Source organism: Colobus angolensis, unplaced genomic scaffold, assembly GCF_000951035.1.
Source record: "Colobus angolensis palliatus isolate OR3802 unplaced genomic scaffold, Cang.pa_1.0 Scaffold74, whole genome shotgun sequence".
Lineage (NCBI taxonomy): Eukaryota > Metazoa > Chordata > Mammalia > Primates > Cercopithecidae > Colobus > Colobus angolensis.
Genome location: NW_012121154.1, coordinates 10,979,357 through 11,002,869, shown reverse-complemented (window position 1 = coordinate 11,002,869; position 23,513 = coordinate 10,979,357). Strand labels below are relative to the sequence as shown.

Here is a 23,513-nt window from a genome sequence, read left to right as displayed (position 1 = left end):
AGGCTGAGGCAGAAGAATTGCTTGAACCCTGGAGGTGGAGGTTGCAGTGAGCCGAGATCGTGCCACTGCACTCCAGCTTGGGCGACAGAGCAAGATGAAACAATGAAATTAGGGTTAAATATATGTAGGAACTTTAATCTGTCTGCTTTACTATCCACTAAATTTTAGGAGCCTAACAAATGTATTTTTCCCCCACTACCCATCCTTAACCCTGGTATTTAACTTCTAATTTCTGTTTCTCAAACAGAAAACTATTCAGAATTTAGTTGCTATGATAACTGAAAATTGAGAAGATTCACAGGGCACAAAAATAAGTGCACATGTCATCTCTGAATCCTGCTACTCTAAAATAAATCTATCTTCTTTGAACGGAGTTTTATACATGATAAAATACATTAAAATATTTCTGGACAGCTGCCTAAATATGTAGATTATTTCTAAGGAGCTAACTTATCATCAGCAACATGATAGGACAATTCAAAAGGAAAATTATTTTGGACTTAAAAAGAAGTTAAGAAATAAAAGAATCTAAAAATACATCAGATTTTGCCACTTTTTATCTTTAAAAATAATATTTTTGGGCTGTTTCTGATCAGATATTATCCAAAAAACCTTAGTTTGGCTCATAAGGACTTTCACAACAAATGACATACAACAAAAGGTTTACTGAGCAGGTACTACGCGTGAACACTATATGGTTGCCTTGAAAAGGTACAAAAAAAGAAAGAGACATGGACATTGGTCTCTACGAGCTCACAGCCAGTAGAGGAAATAGACACACTTTTAAATAACTCCAGCTGTGATAACTATAATAATGGAAATTCCATCAAAATTATGAAAGAGAAAGTAAGATAGAAAAATGTAAAAGATTAGTCATTTACCATAAGGTCCATCAATTTCACTACCCTTCTACCCAAAAGAATTGAAAACATGTATTTTAGCAATTACCTGTACACAAATATTCATAGCATCACTATTCACAATAGCCAAAAAAAAATGGAAACAACCAAATGTCCACCAACTAATGAATGGGTAAATAAAGCTAGTATATCCATACAATGGAATACTGTTCAGTAATAAAAGGCATGAAATTCTGATATTTGCTACACCATGAATGAACCTTGAAAACATTACGCTAAGTGAATGAAGCCAGACACAAAAGGTCATATATTCTATCTTTCCATTTATATGAAATATCCAGAATAGGTAAATCCATAGAGACAGAAATGATTGGTGGTTGTCAGTTGTCAGGGAGGGAGAGATGGGGAAAACTGTTTAACGGGTATGGGGTTTCCTTTTGGGGTGATAAAAATGTCTTGAAGCTACAAAGAGGTGATGGTTGGACAACACTATCAATGTGCTAAATGCCACTGATGTGTACACTTTAAATGGTTAATGGTTAATTTTATGTTGTGTGAATTTTACCTGTTTTTTTTTTTTAAAAAGATTAGTTATACAGAGTGTATTAAACAGACAGTAGGGGCCGGGTGTGATGGCTTACACTTGTAATCCCAGCCACTCAGGAGGGAGGTCGAAGTGGGTGGATTGCCTGAGATCAGGAGTTGGAGAACAGCCTGGCCAACATGGTGAAACCCCATCTATACTAAAAATACAAAAATTCGCCAGGTGTAGTGGCGGGCACCTGTAATCCCAGCCACTCAGGAGGCTGAGGCAGGAGAATCGCTTGAACCCAGGAGATGGAGGTTGCAGTGAGCCAAGATTGCACCACTGCACTGCAGCCTGGGTGACAGAGTGAGACTCTGTCTCAAAAAAAAAAAAAAAAAAAAGAAGATAGTAGGGATGGAGAAATCTTCACCAAGGAGGTCAATATTGAAAAAGATGGGAAGATGAAGTGAAATGTTGACATTCTGATAGGATTGGGAAAAGCTTACAAGAAACAAGAACTTTATTGGAAAAATCCTGGAGATTGAGGAATGGAGTTTTGTTCCTGAAACGGCAAATGTTTTGTATTTCTTGGGTGTTGAGCATAGGTAGAAGCTTCCCATTGTTCATTGATCAGATGTGCTTACTTTGAAGGTATATTGTTCTGTCGATTAGCTTTTGAAAGACTTGTACCTCTTTTCCAGATCTGTCCGTTTCAGATGGTACCAGGGATTTTACCCTGCTGGCTCTCAGCCAGTGACATGGGCCATTGATAATGTCTACATCGGTCCCCAATGTGAGGAGATGTGTAATGGACAGGGGAGCTGTATCAATGGAACCAAATGTATATGTGACCCTGGCTACTCAGGTCCAACCTGTAAAATAAGCACCAAAAATCCTGATTTTCTCAAAGATGATTTCGAAGGTAGTCTTTTCTTACAAATTCTATGTAGTCTTGTGAAAGAACTTATATGTTAAACACAATTTTTGGTAGATAACTAATACTGCATTAAGTTTAATTCTAATATCTCATTATTATTTCAATTGTGAACATCCAAGAATTCATTTAGTTCTGAATGTATAGGGTTCCATTTTGGAAACAATGGTCAGTGAGTGAAATACTGATACATGCTACAAGATCTTTATTGAGAAAAACTAAGGCTGTGTTCACCATTTTTTCTACCACATGTCATTTCTGACTAATGACAATTTTAGAAAATATCTATAGAGAGTTAATCTCGGATGAAAGTGTTTCCAGAAATATAAGTTCCTGTTATTGCTTTACCACAAACTGCTTAAATAGCCTCACATCACTTTCCGTAGTTTAGTTTTACAGCTAGAATTCAGTATCATTATGTATGAAGACAGTGTTACAACATAGTAAAATGCATGTAATGTAATGATTAGAAAAAAGCATTTAAATTATATATGCACTTTTATCAAACTGTGGAAAAAAATCTCCATAAAAGAAAGTCTTAAATATAACAGCTATCTATATTAGGGTAATAGGATTAAAAGATTTTCTTTTGGCCTGGTGCAGTGGCTCACGCCTGTAATCCCAGCACTTTGGGAGGCTGAGATGGGTGGATCACGAGGTCAGGAATTCGAGACCAGCCTGGACAACGTGGTGAAACCCCATCTCTACTAAAAATACAAAAAAGCCGGGCGGGCTGGTGGGCACTTGTAATCCCAGCTACTTGGGAGGTGATTCGCTTGAACCTGAGAGGCGTAGTGTGCAGTGAGCCGAGATCGCACCACTGCACTCTAGCCTGGGCGACAGAGCGAGACTCCATCTCAAAAAACAAAAAAAAAATAAAGATTTTCTTTTTGCTGAGTTTTTGTAAACTTGTTATATTTATGGTTTTACAATACATTTTAAAACTAGATCTGAGTATATCCATACAGTGGAACATTACTCAGCCATAAAAACAAATGAAACACCGATACATGCCACAACATAGATGAAACTCAAAAACATGTTAAATGAAAGAAGCCAGACACAAAAGGCCACATATTATATCAACCTGTCTTTATGAAATATTCAGAGTAAGTTAATTCATAAAGACAGAAAGCAGATTAGCATTTGCCAGGGCTGGAAGAGGGGGAAATGAGGGGACAGAGGCAGTTTAACAGGCACAGGGTTTCCTTTCAGTCTCATGAGAAAGTTCTGGAACTAGGTAGTAGTGATGACTGCACAACAGAGTGTATCAACTAAATGCCACTGAACTGTTTACTTTGAAATGGTTAAATTGGTAAATCTTATGTGATGTGTATTTTACCACAATGAAAAAATAAACTAAATTGGAGTATCTGAACAGATTTAAGAGCTGGTGTTTAAAGATGTTATTTTCTATTTTATTTTATATTATTTTAATTTATTTATTTATTTATGTATTTACTGAGATGGAATTTTGATCGTTCACCCAGACTGGAGTGAAGTGGCTCAATCTCAGCTCACTGCAACCTCCACCTCCCAGGTTCAAGCGATTCTCCTGCCTCAGCTTCCTGAGTAGCTGAGATTACAGGCGCCCGCCACCACACCTAGCTAATTTTTGTAGTTTTAGTGGAGACAGGATTTTGCCATGTTGGCTGGACTGGTCTCGAACCCCTGACCTCAGGTGATCCACCCACCTCAGCCTCCCAAAGTGCTGTGATTACAGGTGTGAGCCACTGCGCCCAGCCTTAAAGACGTTATTTAATAGGCAGTAATAAATGGCATTGAAATCTCTCCCATTAAAACTGTTTTTTAAAATATTTTATTGTCCCTGCCTGATACTATCTTTACATTAGAAAGGACACAGTAGAAAGGCTGGTGGAAAGGCCACACAAGCCCCCACTTTCCTTATGGCCTGAACCACTCTCTGACTAACCAGTGTCCTTTTCTTCAGTGTGAATAAGCAGAAAGGAGGGATCCATCTAGCTGGACCATAGATACTCAAGAAAATACCCCCTCGTCCTATCACAAGTATCTTTAAAGTATACCAGCCAAAGCTAAACAATTCAAGCTAAAATGTTGAAAAGGCCTCTTATCCCAAAACATGACTTTAATATTTATGACTTCGTATTTTGAAACCACATAATGCGTTTACCATACTCCTTTTAAAAATACAATACGACTCACTATAGTTGGGGTCATAGGTAAACCATATTTTCCAATTTTTTCAGGTCAGCTAGAATCTGATAGATTCTTATTAATGAGTGGTGGGAAACCATCTCGAAAGTGTGGAATCCTTTCTAGTGGAAACAACCTCTTTTTCAATGAAGATGGCTTGCGCATGTTGATGACACGAGACCTGGATTTATCACATGCAAGGTAATCATTTTTAGATGCTGTTGAAAAAAACCACATCGTAATATATAATAGCAGAACACAATCAAATCAGAAAGCAGCAGAGAGATTTCAAGGACAAGGCCTTCCATTAGAAATACTGAACTTCTCTCTTTATCAAAGCTTTCAGGAAGACACAATTTACATAATTTCTATTCTAAATTTGAGAGAGATTATTCAAAACTTAATCAGTAAAGGAAACATACCTAAACAGGCAAAAGTTAACGTCTGGTATTTTATAAGATTGAAATTAGGAAGTAACAATGTTTAATTAACTTCAATCAAATATTGTGAGTTTATCTTTCTATATAACATACTTTTCATTAGCACTTGCACTGTGTAGAAATTATTTACACTTATACCATGCTTAGTAGAAAGCTTAGTTGAAATGCAATATATCTTCAAATTATTCATGATTAATTTTATCTCCACTAGCAATTTAAGTTAAAAACATTTGAAGGGACAGCCTTATTCTTTATAAGCATCTTTCCAATGATTCACTCACACATTCTAAGCAGTCATTTTCTAAATTGAACACAGTCACTCAGAAACAAACATTTTAAACTGGCTCAGAGGATTATGTCCTGTCAAGATGTGTATCCCTTGATCATTTGATGAGCCAAAAACTTAACAAGGAAGATAAGAAAGATGGTTTAACATGTGTAAAATGGAACCCTGACCTGATTTTGCAAGTGAACAAAGAAACTATGTTTTTGTCCTTTGAAATATTTCAGAGTATCTTACAATACTTCTTAACATTTTTATGCCTTCTCTTTCCTAAATGTTTCGTTTATTGATTATAAATTTGATCACACTTCATAGAAAATACAGTTCTGCGAGATAATTATACAGTTACAAAAACAATATTTTATCATTATCCCACTTTAATGCATATAGTTTAATTTGATGTTCCTTATTTCAGATTTTTATTAGCAGCTGACTTCTCTAATTTAGAAATTATTAGGTGTTCCAAAATAAGTAAGTCTCTCATGGTTTATCTGTCACTAAGTTAATATAAGGGTTTTCTCAATACGAGTAGACAATATACTAAAAGTATTTCTCTGTAAATGATTATTGTTTTTACAAATGTAAACGTCACTAGACACTAACCATGTATGTTTTCATTAATCCAATGTTAAAAGCTCCATTATTTAGCTCATCTCAGTAGCATGCTGTGTAGGATTTGCATATACTGAACTGAATATGCTCCACGTAAAATCCCAATTTTTTCAGGGTCAAAAGATAAATGAATGGGGTGGGGAAGCGAACGCATGAGGAATGAATGGTTTTATATATGGTACTGATAATATTTTTATTATGCATCTTAATATATTTCCTATGTCCAGCATGCATACATTAGTGGGTATGTGTGTTGGGTTACACATGAAATTTATTCTGCATTACCAGCTAGCATCATGGCCAGACCAGAAAGCAGCAGCTTGCCTGCCAAAGATAACATGTGAGCTAGTTTTCATTGGCACCCCAGCTGGTTGCTGCCACTCTGTCCACCTCCCTGCCAGCTGGGAACGCTGCCACTGGCCGGCTGCCACCATTCTCAGTGGCCAGTATCATCCATCCCCAGACCCAGCAACAGTCAGAGCCTGGCACAGCCACCACCACCACCACCCTACACTCATGCTCCTTGCCCCAGCACAAAAGAGAGAAAAGAGGCCCAGGCTTGACGTACCTCGTGCAAAAGATGCCTGGCCTTTCACAAAGAGGTGCTACAACCGGTGAATTTAAATGTGCCTCCCAAAGCCAGTAACATGAGATCTGAAAAACGACTGGTGAAACCTTAGAAGACATAATCTGCCAGTTATGTAGCATAAACTACATTAATTACATTCTTCCAGTTCCAACGTTTAAGGAGTAAAACTTACCTTAAGTAGATGACAACACACACTCCCACACTCAAACTGCCTTTACACCCCTCCCATCTTTTTATAGAAGAGCCTGAGGGTGCGGGGAGTGCTCAGGTCCCTCAGGCTCCTCTCTGAGGAGAGTCGCTAGACAAATACGGGTGCAGAATTGCCTTTTTTCAGACTTCACATTTAATTAACTCCCTTTCCGATTAAAAAGGGAAATCAGACTTTGAAGTGATTGCTTTGGACACTCATTAAATCGCCATATTTATCGAGGCCATTCGTTCCCCTGCGTTACCCCATGTGCTTGTCTGTTGTTAAGCATGTAGATTTCTTGTGGAAGTGAAAGTCTTCAGTAACGTTTACAAATGTCAGATTTGTGCAGTTCTTCATGAGACTGGGGTGTGGTAAAGGCGTTCCTGACCCCAGGAGCCAACCCGTGCTCCTACAGTATTCTCTCAACGGTGGCCTCTCGTGGAGTGTTCTTCAGGAGTTCCTTTTCAGCAATTCCAGCAACGTGGGCAGGTACATTGCCCTGGAGATACCTTTGAAAGCCCGTTCTGGTTCTACTCGCCTTCGCTGGTGGCAACCGTCTGAGAATGGGCACTTCTACAGCCCCTGGGTTATCGATCAGGTCAGTCCCTTCAGGAGTAACTATTTTAATTGTTGTCACTTGAGCTGAATGTGGCCTTAGAAGGCATTTAGTTCAACCTGCTTGCTCAGTAGATGAAACCCAGAACTGACAGTTGAGTGACTTGCCCAAGGGCACACAGCTAGATTAGATATGGCATTTAGCTTCCTTTCATTCTCTATTCCTTCAGTTGCCTAAGCTTATAAAAATAAACGACACAACAGAAGGACTAGGTCCTGCTCATAGAGGATTCTGCCATATGGATAGAGGGACTTTGTCAAGCGTGATACAAGGTTATAATTCTCTGAAAAGGAAAATGTGCAAATTAGCATTGGTGCCACATGCAGTAGTTCCCAAATCCTCTTTCCTAGCCTTTGAGGAAAAAAAATGAACCAATCTCCCCCACATCCTTATAGACTGCTCCAAAGGATCTTTATACATAATAAAATGTGTATCAACTAGAACTCAAAGAACCTGTTAACAAACCGTAGTGTTCATGCAAAGAATTGGAACTGAAATGCCTTAGGGTACAATTGTCCTTAAATAGAAATTTTACATGGAAAATAATCACACATAAGCCAAATTTGGCTTCCCAGCTTGGGTGCATGTCATTTCCAAAGGCACAGTTTCGCCAACGTAGGCTGTGAATGGTTTTGTCGATCCTCTGATTTGTTTTCTGTAGCTTCTTGCCAGATGGGCAAGCAGACATAAACAAGAGCATTCTGAAAGGCCCTCACATTCTGCTGGCCGTCCAGTGCCAGTTCTGAGCAGGCTGACAGATCAAAACAAACGAACGAACGAAAAAGGCAGAACTTTCCATTTCTTAAAACTAAATGGAAAATGTGTGGTTTTTTAAAAATACATTTCAGATTCTTATTGGAGGAAATATTTCTGGTAATACGGTCTTGGAAGATGATTTCACAACCCTTGATAGTAGGAAATGGCTGCTTCACCCAGGAGGCACCAAGATGCCCGTGTGTGGCTCTACTGGTGATGCCCTGGTCTTCATTGAAAAGGCCAGCACCCGTTACGTGGTCAGCACAGACATTGCCGTGAATGAGGATTCCTTCCTACAGATAGACTTCGCTGCCTCCTGCTCAGTCACAGACTCTTGTTATGGTGAGTATGCCATCTCCAGATAGCGGGACAGGCATGTGTGCATGAGCTTCTGTGGCTGCCTCTGTCACAGGACTACTCTGCCTCTCTGAGATCTGTAAGTAAAACACAAGTGCACTTTGAGTCAAACCACACTGTATTCTTGAATATACTGCATGTATTAATAAATTGAGTTTTAAAAGTTGATTTTTGAAAGCAACAGAATGTGAGCTTATTTTTTAAGCATACATACGTGAAGACTTCTTTTATAAAGTAAATAACCTAAATAATAATAATTTGTAAATCCGTAAGTTTTTTAGTATCAGACTCGCAGAATAAAGGATACACTTGCAGTATTTTTCCAATAAGGGCTCTCATCAATCACATAGAGAATTCCAGGAATCAGAAATATGATTTATTTATATATAGATGACTTATTAATATATATATTCACAGATTTAAATTCTTGGGGCATTAGATTAAACCAGTTATTGTCTCCTCTCCATATCCCCCCAAATGATGACATTTTGTTGTTCCCATTTTGCCTATATTTTTTGCCACCGTGGATCATAGCACATTCCAGGCCACCCTCACTGTGACTAATTTGCACCCCCTAGAATGAGTATGTGCATGTGTACACTCACATATAGCATGCATTCACACTCACAGACCCATCTTAGGAGAGAGAAAAGCTGGCATCATTGTACACTTGAACTCTTTATCTGAACTTACATTATAGACCTGTCAGGATTCTGGGTCTCCTGGTCTTTCACATCCCCATATAACTCTTCTTCCAGCAGACACAAACTATAATGTTCACAAGGGCCTTGTTCAGTTTTAGATTCTGGGTAGCAGGGAGGCAGAAATTTGAGGAATTTGGTTATTTTCAAGGTCCTGCAGAATTCACAATTTTTAATATTCTCATTAGTCTGAATGTAATAGACATACTTTAGGAGGAATGCCAGAGATACTCTTTCTGCCTCAGACACAGTCAGTCAAGATTAGATTAGTCAGTGGGGATGGAACTTGGAAAAGAGAAGACAGAAAAGTAGAAGGTGCACACCTTGTCTTCAGTAGGTACAGAGAGCCCAGTAAATCAAGTGTTCCATGGAATAGTGCTGATACAAAATGTAATGAGAACTCAAAGGAGCAAGAGATGACCAATGGTTGGCCAGTCTAAGAAGTTAGGGAACATTTCACAAAGGAGCTAAGTATTAAGTGGACCTTGATGGTTGAAGTAGATTTTAAAGGTGGACGGAGAAGAAAGGACCCCCAAACTAGGCTGGAAGCAGAAGCAAAGAAGCAGATGTGGGGTTCTTCTATAACTGACAGCAGACCAGCCTCAATAGGTCTGGTCTGCATCTAGTGGAGAAGAGCACAGTGTGGTGATTTTGAAAACAGTCTAGACTCTTACTCCCTTCTTCACATAGAAAGTAGAGGAGAGCCCAAAGAAGTAAGTTATCACATGGTCAATCTGCAGCAGCATCAACCAGGACCAAAATTTTGCCCTCGTAAGCCCAGTCACACGTACTTTCTATACAAGCCAGTGCAGCCTCCTGAGAGAGGAAATGAATGATATTATGAAAGAGTAAGGTGGCTGAGTGGAGTTGGAAACAAATTAAGAAGAGCCTTAAAAGGCAGACATGGGGATTTGTGCTTGGTAAGGTCAAGAACAGGAGAGCACAAGTGCAGAGGGGTGACATGATGTGTTTCACGAAGATTAGCTCCAGAGCCAATGAAGGTGGGTAGAGAAGAATTCCAGTAAAGAAACCACAGTGGTCATCTCTGTAGGAAGCAATGTGGACTCGCACTATGTGGCATGAAGAGACATGGAATGGATAAAGTTGATAAGAGATAATGCAAAAAAAAAAAAAAAGCAGCAGATATCAGGACTGAGTTGAACATAGAGGGTAAAGGGTAAAGGAGACAGAAGAGTAAAATTTCTAAAATAACTTCTAAATTGTGTTTTTTCTTAACAACCTCTGATACCAACGGCTAAAATCACTTCTAAATTTTGGACCCAGAAAACCAGTGTAAAAGTATTGCCAATGATAAAATGTGGTAGTTAAGAGGAGATGTTTGTTAATGAGGGAAAATGGTGAGTTTTTCTTAATTCAAGTGAAAGGACTTCAAAGTGAAGATATCCTTTAGTGAAGATGACACACAGTATAGAAAGCTGGAACTGTGTCTATACTGCTCATCACAGCACACCCAGCATCCAGCACAGTGCCAGGCTCAGTAGACACAAACTCTATTTCAAGATGTAAAACCAGGAAATTTGGGGCACAGAGGTGATCACTGAATCAAGAGTGTACTTGTAGAATAGATGGCCAGAAACAGGTTCTAGAAGAATGCCCATAGCTGGGCAACTTAGCAAAGGAGTCACAATAAAAGACAGGAGACTCAGAATAATGTCCCTCAAAATAAAAGAACATTTCAAGAATCAGGGAGTAACCAATAATGTCCAATGCTATTAGGAGGCAAGCACCATGAAGACTGAGACCAGGCCATTGTATTTACCTAGAAACCTTAGGGCGGTGTGTGGTCTCACACTGGCTGCATGGGAGAATCACCTGGGAAGTTTTAAAGCTCCTGACGCCTTGGCCATGCCCCAAAAGACTTCAATCAGAATCTCTGGTAGGGAGACTCAGGAATCAGTCATTTCTAAAGGTATCCAGGTGATTTCAGTGTGCAGCCAAGACTGAGAACCACAGCCTTCAGAAGGGAGGTGGGGACTGAGGCAGCTCATAAAGTGAATAGGGAGAGAGAAGTATAAGACAGGAGTATGGGCTGAATGTTCCAGAAGAAAAAGGAAAGAAATAAATATCTTTCCTTAGACCCACAACCTGATGGCATGCATTGGCACATATTCCATGGCCTTCAACTTGCTCCTTAAACCCCTCAGATTTCCATATTTTATTTATATTCTATAACACAGCAGAACAAGATATATAAGCAAAAGTTTATAATTTCTAAGAAGTTTCACCCATACCAGGGGCAAAATTGACATTAGTTGTTCAGGATTCCTATAAAATGGTCAAAATTTGAGAAGTCTGCTCAATGTATTAACTGTTTGAACACTAATTATTAAAATATATAATATGTTCCTTATTTGTATGCTAACCATTAAACTATATTAATTTATAAGTATTATACTATATTAAATTATATACCATTTAAATGATATGTTTGTGATGTATATTCTATCACTATAATATTACAAATATATCATAGTAATTATATGCAGCTACTCAAATACTATAACTGTATATGAAGCAATACTTTTGTCACAATGATTGTTCCAAAAGCTTCTCATTCTAAGATGTGATTCAGGAAAATTTATGTTTCATTTGATCATATCCCCTTAAAAGTTATTTCAACATGGAAATTTAAAAATAATAACTAGTAATATACAGAGAGAAAAACTAGGAAGCATTTCAAAGTAGGAAATATAAATATAGGGAAAAAATCAAACTGACATTTGAATGAAACTAAAACATACAGAAATATGATATGCAAGTATAGTTCCTGGGTCTGCAAATTTATGTTTGTATCCAAAATAACGTTTCCTGTTTCAGCGATTGAATTGGAATACTCAGTGGATCTTGGATTGTCATGGCACCCATTGGTAAGGGACTGTCTGCCTACCAATGTGGAATGCAGTCGCTATCATCTGCAGCGGATCCTGGTGTCAGACACTTTCAACAAGTGGACCAGAATTACTCTGCCTCTCCCTCCTTATACCAGGTATGGATGCTTCTACATGTTCGCCACATGCTTCTACATATAGTGAGCCCAAATGTGATAAAATTTGGCATGTCAAGTTTAATGAGATATGTGAGGGTTTTGTTACTTGCTAAGGGTATTGCCATGTATGAATTATTAAGGCCGTCTTAATGAGTAAAACAGAAACCAGTTTTTATCATGACATTATTCCATGTTTTCCCAAAAGCCAGGCCTTTACTGACTTTTAACTCTAATATTTTTAAAGAATGAACTACAAAAGAAAACAGTGGCTGCATCACTTCGCTTCTCCAACTTAATTCAGAGATGCCCAGACAAGTCATTTAAAATAGGCCCACTGGATCCAGAATAGACTTAAACAGGGTCTGTTTTCTGCTAGTGAGGCTGCTGTAAATACAGGAGTGAGTGATGTCATATAAATGAAGGTAGCAAATAAGTGTACATTAAAATTATGTCTGCTTTTAAAATTTTATTTTGGACATTATCTTAAGAATTATCTGAAGTATTCTTTTATGTGAAAAATGTAAAAGAAGTGTTTCATTCTTGTCTGTATGGAAAGGGATCAGGGCTTAACAAAATTGCCTGGTACAGAAGGATCACTTGAGACCAGGAGTTCAAGTCCAGCCAGGGAAACACAGCAAGACCCCATTTCTACAAAAAATTTAAAAAATTAGCCAGGCATGGTGGTATATACCTGTAGTCCCAGCCACTCAGGAGGTTGAGGCAGAAGGATCACTAAAGCCCAGGAGTTTGACAGCACAGTGAGCTATGATCATGCCACTGCCCTCCAGCTTGGGTGACAGAGCCAGACCCTGTCTCAAAAAAAAAAATTTTAAATTAAAGTAAATAAAAATAAAATTGCCTAGTAAATTCTGATGAAGAAGTTAAATCTAAGTTATCTGTACATTTCCACTCCTGTTTGAGTAAAGCAGAGAAATAACTTTGCCTAGTGGAATAGTGTTACATGACACTCTCTTTCACCATCTAAACTAGGTGCTAATTATAGGAAAGCTTTAACATCTTGATAGAAAATTCTATTTCCTCCAAGACAATGGTTTTTAGTTGCTGCATTAAGAAGGAAGCAAAGCAACCAATCCAGTGTGGGGAACAGGAATTATAGTTTGGGCTCACTATTGTTTTGTCATCCCACAAATGAAGAATGAATAAATTTTCCTAGCAAATGACTATAAAATTCAACCATTCATCTAGGGCATAACTTTTCTTAGAATTATCATAAATGGGATGGTTTCAGTTACTAACAGCCTAGGGCTGCTTTACAATTGCTGGCTCAGAGGTACGAGACTATATTAACTGTCAGCAGAGTTGCCAAGTTTAAATGAGATACGTGAGATTTTGTTGCTCATTAAAGGTGTTGCCATGCATGAATTATTAAAGTGATCTTAATAAGTAAAATAGAAAAAAAACTCCATTAAGGCAACAGTCTTTTAAGTCTTTATGAATTCTGTGAATTATTACACAGCTACTCAGTCACATTTTGCAAGTAAGCGACATTCTAAGATTTACTCCAGCTAGTCATTATGCCCTTGAGTCTTTTACTCAAGAAAAGTAATTATTTCTCATCTTTTAATCTATCTTTTAATTGTCTCTTGTACATACTCACAAGAATTTTGACCCTTTCAAATGTTATTTGAAAATTCTGATGAGCATCCATTTCCCCCTGTTCTGTACTGAAAATAAGCAGTTTATTATATTACCCTCAAGGCTCATGTACACTTGTCTTAAAGGTGACACTGCCTTGTAACAAGGCCCTTTGGGTAATTCAAAAAGAAATGTGCATGGAGGGAGCCCAGGCCAGACTTACTTCTCTGCCATATGCCAAAGATCATTAGAACAATATGCCAGTCTCAGAGTTACTTGTTTCAAACATGAGTAAACATATCTATACTACATCTACTTTTACATTCAGTTATTTGGTAAATATGGTGTTTCCTTGTTTTAAGTTAAAGTTACTGTCTCTGTTACTTGGAAATGTGTTGAACTGTCAATGTTTATGTGGTCCAGCAGGCCAGAATTGAGTATTTCAGTTTGTAGCTCTTCACTATAAAAAAAAAACATGATGCTGACAACTTAAAGGCATGTGCTCAGTAAGGGTTAGGAATGACTGTGACCATGTCACAACTGCACCCTTGTCTACTCAACACATGACCATAAGGCTAGGATCCCAGTATTGTTGGCACAGTAGTAATGAGTGCCAGCTGAGGTTGGCTGGTCACAAAGTGACGTCAAACCATTCACCAAACTAAAATGGTCACTAGTCATCAGTAGCAATTATTCAGTCACTCTTTAAACAAATATTTTTTAACTGTTTAATTAGGTGCTAGGCCTATGAGGGAGCTGAACTGATCCCTGACTCAAGGAGCTTTTAATTTGGTAGGAGAGGAGTATTGGCCATCAATCACCAATAATCACAGGAGTAAAATATAAATTCAACTGTGATAAGTGATGGAAAACAGGTACATGATGCTCTAAGTTTCTATATTGGAGGGTGATGTGACCTGTCAAGAAAGCCAAGGAATGCTTTCTTGAGAAAAGGATACTTGAGGTAAGATATGAAGGATGAATGTAAGTTAACTAGGTAAAGTGTAAGGGTAGGAGTGTTCCAAACAAGGACAGTAGCCAATTGTAGGAGGGGGCAGGTGTATTCGAGATGTTGAATATATGGATCAGATAAAGAGAGGAGCAAGGTGAGGTATGAGATGGTGTCAGACCATGAAGACCACTGTAGGTTGTATTAAAGATTTGGAGGTTCATTACAGGAACACTTAAACGCCTGTTTAAGTGTTTGGCAATAGGGAGACATGAACAGATTTGCATTCAGAAAAGCTTATTCTTCTTTTTTTCTTATTTCCAGCTTTTAAGTTCAAGGGTACATGTGCAGTGTGTGCGGATTTGTTACATAGGTAAACATGTGCCATGGTGGTTTGCTGCACAGGTCATCCAGTCACTTAGGTACTAAGCCCGCCATCCGTTAGCTATTCTTCCTGATGTTTTCCCTCCTCCCACCCCCGACTTTCCAACAAGCCCCAGTGTGTGCTGTCCCCACCTCATGTGTCCATGTGTTCTCATTGTTCAGCTCCCACTTGTGGGAGTGAGAACATGTGGTATTTGGTTTTCTGTTCCTGCATTAGTTTGCTGAGGATAATGGCTTCCAGCTCCACTCACATCCCTGCAAAGGACATGAGCTCATTCCTTTTTATGGCTGCATAGTATTCCATGGTGTATATGTACCACATTTTCTTTATCCAGTGTATCATTGATGGGCTATTAGGTTGATTCCATGTCTTTGTTGTTGTGAATACTGCTGCAATGAACATATGTGTGTGTCCATAATAGAATGATTTATGTTCCTTTGGGTATATACCCAGTAACAGGATTGCTGGGTCGAATGCTATTTCTGCCTCTAGGTCTTTGAGGAATCACCACACTGTCCTCGATGTGACTGAACTAATTTACACTCCCATCAACAGGGTAAAAGCAATCCTTTTTCTCCACAACTTCGCCAGCATCTGTTGGGTTTTTTTTTTTACTCTCATAGTAGCCACAGAAAAGCCCATTCTAAACAGAAAACAAATAGGAGAGGATAAGAGTAGATGTAAAGAGGCTCTTGCAGAAATAAGAAATGCTGATGGTACAGGCAGTAGACATGAAGAGAAGTGGAGAAAGTCAAGAGACATGGGAGGCAATGAAACTGACCAAGCTGGGTAGTGAAACTGACGTGGGAGCTTGAGGGAAAGGGCAGTGCTGAAGATGACTCCTTGGTCTCTGAGTTGCAAAACTGAAGGGATGCTGCTGCTCCTCACTAGGAAGGGAACAGTGAAACTAAACACAAGATACATCACACTCTGCTCCAGACATTGCTATGTTAAAACCTAAATAATTGAAGTAGATGGATTCATAGTTTCTATTCCTTGCCATACACATTAGTTAAGTTAGATCTTCATGAAAGAAGAAGATTTATAAATAAATGAACAAAAAGCATTGTAGTATAGTAGGGGGGTGGGGAGTTCTGCCTTTTCACCCCTATGAGCTTTTAAGCAAGTTACTTTGTGTTCTAAACTTCAGTTTCTTCATCTGAAAAATGGAGATCCTTTTTACCTTACAAAAATCTCATAAATGTACATGGAAGTGTTGAGAACATTGTCAAGATTTATTAAAAATGAAAATTATTTCTACTTTTATGAGTTAACCACATAATCACACTTGTTAACCATAACACAGGTTTATTATCAAACTTCAACCTCAGACTAAGAAGTTTTCCTAAGTCACAGCTGACCCTTGAATGAGAGTGAGCCCATGATAATGGATAGGGCACCGTCTTAAATTCTTGCGCTGGAGGAGGTTACAACCTATTTAAGGAAAATTAGACATATACCCGAGAAACAACTGAAAAATAATACCTGCTGTATATAATTTAATGCTTCACTGAGGAATGGGCTAGAAATACTGCAGGTATCAAGAAATGGGAGATGATATTGAATGCCAGAATTCAGTGTTTCATGGAAGAGATGGGGCCTGGCCTTGAAGGATGGCTAGGAATTAGGTGGGTAAATGAAAAGAGCACTCTAAATCAGGGGAACAATGTGGACAGTGCAAGGACACATAGGTATGGGCCTGGGGGAAGCACATGAGTTGCCGATTCAAGCAGAGGGCTCATATCTGGAAGCTATGACAAGATGCTGGTTCGTAGAGTTGGGTTAACTTATAGCAATCATTGGAGCAAGGCAAAGTTTAGATTTGTAGGCAAAATGAACTGTTGTGGGTTTGAGCTGAAAATATTCTTCCAAGAAAAAATTGGGACAACAGACAGATTCACATAAGAGGAGGTGGCAATGGTGTTGTGACAATAACTTCTAAGTGAAGTAACAAGTCTGGACTACAGCTGAAGGAATGAGGCAGATATGACAGAACACTTCAAAGAAAGAATTGATTAAAACCCAGCCACTAATTTCTCCTTCTCCATTACACACATCAAGAGATGACTCTAGAGTTTGAAGCCTAGTAAAATAGTGAGAAGATGTGGGGAGCAAGCTAAAGTTGATTCCAGGAGGGACAGTATGGCAAATTTAGTCAAATGATGCTGGATTACATGTGATGGCTGGAGGTACAAATGAAAATGTCTATTTGACAGAGACATGAAGATCTGAGCCCAAGAGAAGATAATGAACTTCGGAGGCATAAACATAGAGTAACAGGCAATGCTGTAAAACTGCACCTGCCTCCATAAGAGAGTGTTTAAAAAGGGGGGGGGGACTTGTAAATTTAATAGCAGAAGGAGCAGAAATGGCCAGCAAGGGGGCTAAGAGGATTCAGGCAGAGAGAAGATTCAGAATAACATGGTATCCAGAAGCCAAGTGGGAGGAGATTAACAAGCAGAAAAATATGGCCTTCAATGACATAAACTATAGAGAGTAGTGAATTTAAAAGTTTCACAAAAGCTTTACTGGATTTTTCAATTTGAGAGAATGAGTGACCTTCGAAAGAACAGTTTCAGTAAGATACTGGAAATAAATACAGCTTGTCTGGCGCCAGAGCCCATGGGCTTAACCACTATATTAGTACTGCCTCTTCATTGCTTGCCTAAGAGAGATGGTCCGAGGAGAAACAGGAAGGCAGGAATGCCAGGAGTTCTTGAGAGAGACTGAAAAGGAAGAGAGGAAGATGCCAACATCAGTTTCATAGCCCCTAATCTGAGTCTGCCTCCTCCTCCTCCTTACTAACCCCAGACCTAAAAATTACAGGTGGCTCAAATAGCATGGATTCTTGAATATCACCTTAGACCCAGGGTGAGTCAGTGGAAGGGCAGGTAACCCAAATCCACCGAGAAAGGGAGGGGAGTGGCCACTGAAAGGCTCAGGTGTGACTTGGCTATTTTAAGTCACAGTTTGAAGATGATCTATTCCCTTCTACTAGCCCTAATGACCTAGCTGATAGCGCCTTCTTTAAAAATTAACTACACTTTGGAAGCCCAGGTGGTTTTAGCCACAGCATGGAAGCTGCAGGAAGTTCTAAGGAAAGGTGCTGTGCACAAAAAAGGGCAACATTGTGAAAGGATTGGGGGAAAGAGATGGGGAGGGGAGGCTATAACACTTTCAGGTAAACAAATTTAGAGAGGTTTTTTTGGGTTTTGTTTTGTTTTGTTTTGCTTTTTTGTTTTAAATGGAGTCTTGCTCTGTCACCAGGCTGGAGTGCAATGGCACGATCTCAGCTCACTGCATCCTCCGCCTCCCAGGTTCAAGTGATTCTCCTGCCTCAGCCTCCCGAGTAGCTGGGACTACAGGCACATGCTACGACGCCCAGCTAATTTTCATATTTTCAGTAGAGACAGGGTTTCACCATGTTGGCCAGGATGGTCTCGATCTCTTGACCTTGTGATCCACCCACCTTGGCGTCCCAAAGTCCTGGGATTACAGGCATGAGCCACTGTGCCAGGCCATATTCTTTACTTTAACAAAGCGTATTGGTTGGGTGCAGTGGCTCACGCCTATACTCCCAACACTTTGGGAGGTTGAGGCAGGTGGATCACCTGAGGTCATGAATTCAAGACCAGCCTGGCCAACATGGTGAAACCCCATCTCTACTAAAAATACAAAAATTAGCTGGGCGCAGTGGTACATGCCTGCAGTCCCAGCTACTTGGGAGGCTGAGGCACAAGAATCGCTTGAACCTGGGAGGCAGAGATTGCAGTGAGCTGAGATCGTGCCATCGTACTCCAGCCTGCATGACAGAGCAAGATGAGACCCTGTCTCAAAAAAATAAAATAAAAAATAAAGTGTACAATTCAATGTTTTTTAGTCATTACTAAATTTAAAAAAAAAAAAAAAAAAAAAAAACCACAGGGTTGTTGAAACCATCACCACAGTATAATTTTAGAATATTTTGTCCCCGCTAAAAGAAATACTATACTTAATAGCAGTCACTCCCCATCCCTCACCCAGCCCTAGGCAACCACTAAGCTATGTTCTTATTTGCCTGTTCTGGACAGTTCATAGAAATGGAATTATACAATGTGTGTTTGTTTTACAATTGGCTTCCTTCACTTAGCATCAAAGTGTAGTGTGATACATTGTGGAATGTACCAGCTCCTCATTCCTCCTTACAGCCGATTAACATTCCATTTTATGGATATGCCACATTTTATCTATCTGTTCATCACCTGATAGGCTCTTGGGTTCCTTCCACCTTTTATGCTGCTGTGAACCTTTCTGTGCAAATTTTATGTGGATGTATGTTTTCACTTTTCTTGGCTATATACCTAGAGGTGGAATTGCTGGTAATTATGTTCAACATTTTGAGAAACTGACAACCTTTTATCCACAGCAGCTGTACTCTTTTACCTTCCCACCAGCAATGCAGAGGATTCTAATTTCCCATATCCTTACCAGCACTTGTTATTGTCTTTTTGACTGTTGCCGTCTTCATGGGTGTGAGGTTGTATCTCATTGTGGTTCTCACTGACATTTCCCTAAAGGCTGATGATGTTGGGCTTCTTATCCTGTGCTTATTGGCCATTTATATATCTTCTTTGGAATATTCTTCAACTTTGTCAAAGAAGATAGGCTAATACAAAGAAATAGGCTAGTGGAGGAAATTTTATGCAAAACATAAAGGAAGGGTCTTGGCTTGCAAGGCAAATAGACACACATTTTGAAATGGGCTGACATCACAGAGTCAGTTGCTCAAACACAGAGGGCCAGGGGCTTCAGCTCCGAAGCTGACACAGAAGTCAAAACACATACAGCTGCAACACATACAGCTTCCCATAGCTTAACAACTGTTCATATTTACAGGTAATGATAAGGGTAGGATGATTTTGTGGAGGTTGCAGTGGAGTTTTGAAAGATTTACTTAATGAGAATACAAAGTAATCATGAACCAAGAGATCCTTGCCTTGTTTCAGTTTTGTTAGTGACTCAGTGTGAGACTTAGGTCACTGGGTGTCATCATTGTCTTTGGTAGAAAGGCATTGTTAGGCTAGATTTTCTAGGCTTAAATGTTTTATGTATCTCTTTTGAAGTAAAAGATATTTCAGGGAAGGAAGAAGAGGTTTAAAACATTGTGTTCCTTTCAAAGGGCTTTTTCTCATGATGTTGATGATAGTGAGGACTTCATAGGTAGAGTCATTCTGAAGAAAAGAGCAAAAATGAAAACTCTGTAATGTGTAGTGAAATCTGTTAAAAGGTGCGGAGGTAGTGTGAAGAGAGATACCTGGGACACCAGTGAGAGGAACCATACTATTAACAGTAATATTTTAACTACTTAGCAATGGATATCTATTAAACAAAACTGATGTAACACTTACTACATACTGTAGATGGGGAAGAAATGGTATAACTCCACAAAAGAAGCAAGAGGAGAGAGTTCAAGGATATGGAAAAATGAGAGATCTTCTCTGGGGCCATTTTTCCCACAACTCCAAGAAGTAGCAGCTGATGGTGGCCATCATTCTAAAGATAAATGATAACAACTGCCAAGGAACTCCACCAAGACACTCGTAGGTCTTGGTAAACAAGAACTAATTAATTTTCACAACACCCTTGTGAGGCAGAAGGTAGCATCTTCCCAGTTTTACTGACAGGGAAGCGTCAGCACATAAACATAAGTGATGTGGCCCCTTCACACAGTGGAGCTGTGACAGGGCTGGGAATAAGAAGTCCTGGCAATTCAACTTCCAAACTCTCATTTTTAACTTATATTCCAGTTTTTAGTGAAAATGTTTCCTCTTCTTACAAATTAATATTGGATATTATGTGTATCCTTGTTTGATGGGTACATAATTACTAGGTGTAGTTATTCCTAAAAATATGAAATCATCACATCTGAGAAGGAGCCTTAAAAATCATCTCATTTAACTCCCTTATTATACATGTTTAGTTACTCATTGTGGACATAGAACCTACTAGTGCCAGAGTACAAATGAAAGCCCTCACTTATCTTTACTCCTAAGGGGCCAGCTCCCATGTTAGTACATTTCTCATGTAGTTTCTTACTGTTTCCTTTTCTTTGAAATGCCAGAGAGTTACACAAATTGAAAATGCCAGCGTTGGAAGTCCCCATAAATGCTGTCAACTCCAACAATGTATCTGGCTCTTAAATCTTCCATACAGTTTCTCTGAGTGGTTGCCCACATTGTGATTAAACACAGCCAATGCTCAGAAAGCAACCACCTGCTAGGAAACCCATGCCACCTCTCAGCTGCAGGAAAGCTGTCTGCCCCCTTTAACAGCCATCAAATCACCACCCCTCCACAGCTGACACCAGGCCCTGCCCATCTACCCTACAGGATATCTTTTGTAGGGTGTTTTGATCTTCCTGCCTGGGCATCTTTATTACTATGAACTGAATAGTCTTTCAGCAAATGTTTATGACGCTCCATCTGTAGGTGCCACCAACAATAAAATGATAAATAAGGAAAACAATCTAACAGGAAATTACATATGAATAGGCACTTTTAAGACAAGGTGATGAGGGCTTTGGTGAAGTATGTGTAAGATATTAGAGGAACAAAGAAAGTTTATAACTTACCTACTATCTATAAGCACTGAGGATACAAAACAGTATTCCCCTAAGGGATACAGAGATATTCTCTGCCCTTCAGAAGCTTATAGTCTAAAAAAAAAAAATATATATATATATATATATATATATAAATGTTGATGCCAAGTAATTATGTTCTATGGAAATATGGTATTCCACTATGTTAATTATAAGTCGCTGCTGCAGATAAACAGACATAGCTATAAATAAATTTAGATAAATTTAGTCATTAAAAATAATTTATCAGCAAAACCACTGAGTTGCACAACTTGCGGGCGTCGGTGCATTTCCACATTGCTTACTGTGAGAATGGAAGCCCCTGGATACCAACTTCCTGGGCCTTTAGAACACCTACTAAGCTCTAGGTGCTGTACATGAAGTCTATGATGTTGAGCAAAAAGGAATCAACCCTGCCCTGTTCCTTGTAACTTACCGTTCAAGGAAGAGATAGACATGTATCAAATACGTATGCAAATAAATGTATAACTGTAATTGTGACAAATACTATAAGAGGAAAACAACAGTTTGCTATGAGAGAGAATAGCATGGAAGAAACATCATTTTAAAAGGGGTCAGGAAGAAAAATTCTCTGTGAGGACCTGACATTTCTGACACCCGAAGGACACACAGAAGTTAACCAGGCAGAAAGAGGGGAAAGGAGGGAGAGGCAGAGAGAGAGAGACAGAGACAGAGGAAAAGAGAACATGCAGGCAGAAAGGTGGGAATGAGTTTGGTGCGCTTTGAGACCTGAGGAGAGAAACAGTACTCCAGAAACGAGTGATCATGATGAGGGAGGGAAGCAGAGGCCCAAGTTCAGGCAGATCTCAGGCAGGACCTTGTGGGCCAAGGAGAGGGCTGGGGGTTTCGGTAAAATGCAGTAGAAAGTGACAGGAGTTTGTTAGGCAGAGATCACTCTGCTGGGGGAACATGCAGAAGCTGGGGAGCAAGCAAAATTATGGAGAAACGGTTTGTACAGACATGTATCGGACTGACCTCTTTATTTCAGAGTGAAGATTTTAGTCCTAGTCTGTTTCTTCTCCATTTTCTGAACTTCATAGAAATATTTTCATTTGGAAAATGCAAACACATTCCTGTTGTTTGGTCTTTTGTCCTGCCTTAAACAGATATTCCTCAAATGATTAATGGTCTCTTAATGACAGAACATATATGGATCAATAAACACAAATGGTTTCCTCTAAAAGTCTTTTCATGTTCAATGCACTTGAGCCTGAGGCATTGCTTGGATTTGACTGCCATCTAGTGCCTCTGAAAACACATGTTTTTGTATTTCTGAGCAAGACACTCCCCAGAACTGTGTGAATGAGCAAATATATTTCTGCCTCTGGAATGGGAGAACCTCTGTTTTAGCTTTACTTATATCGCTTTTATATCGATGCAAAGTAAGTCTAGTCTCATTTATTATGCTCTCTCTTTTCTCTGTACAATTTTCTCTGTCCAATTAGGAAGCAAGTGGGAAGCTGAAATCCAGCCCATGTTCTGTTCCCAAACCAAATGCAGAGGGGTTGCAGCTGCTCGGGGATAGTCATCTTTTCTGATTTCGCACTTACAAGTTAGCAGCAGCTCTGGTGTCACTCCACGGTACTTCCCACACGAAATCCAAGGCTCATGGCTCCCCTGAGGCTTCCAGTTTTAGGATTCGTTTTTGTTTCTGACTGTCGGTTCTTTACAAGGTTCAGAAAGATCACTGGGCCAAAATGTATGATCAAGCTATCAGTTTGGTTGCTTTGGTTTGACTATAAACAATGTTTTGTATAGAAGATTGTAATAATGGCCAGCCAGGCACAGTGGCTCATGCCTGTAATCCCAATACTTTGGGAGACTGAGGTGGGCGGACCACTTTAGGTCAGGAGTTCAAGACCAGCCTGGCCAACATGGTGAAACCCTGTCTCTACTA

General features: G+C 39.3%; 1 protein-coding gene across 1 annotated transcript in view; it reads left to right on the top strand.

Annotated features, from left to right (window-relative positions):
* RELN (reelin) overlaps positions 1-23,513 on the top strand; it is a 536,970-nt gene that overhangs the window by 455,363 nt on the left and 58,094 nt on the right. Inside the window, exons 41-45 of the mRNA XM_011927764.1 lie at positions 2,088-2,308; positions 4,549-4,696; positions 6,949-7,207; positions 8,074-8,323; positions 11,878-12,046. Of these exons, the coding sequence (XP_011783154.1) occupies positions 2,088-2,308; positions 4,549-4,696; positions 6,949-7,207; positions 8,074-8,323; positions 11,878-12,046 (1,047 nt within the window). The remainder of the gene's footprint in view (positions 1-2,087; positions 2,309-4,548; positions 4,697-6,948; positions 7,208-8,073; positions 8,324-11,877; positions 12,047-23,513) is intronic.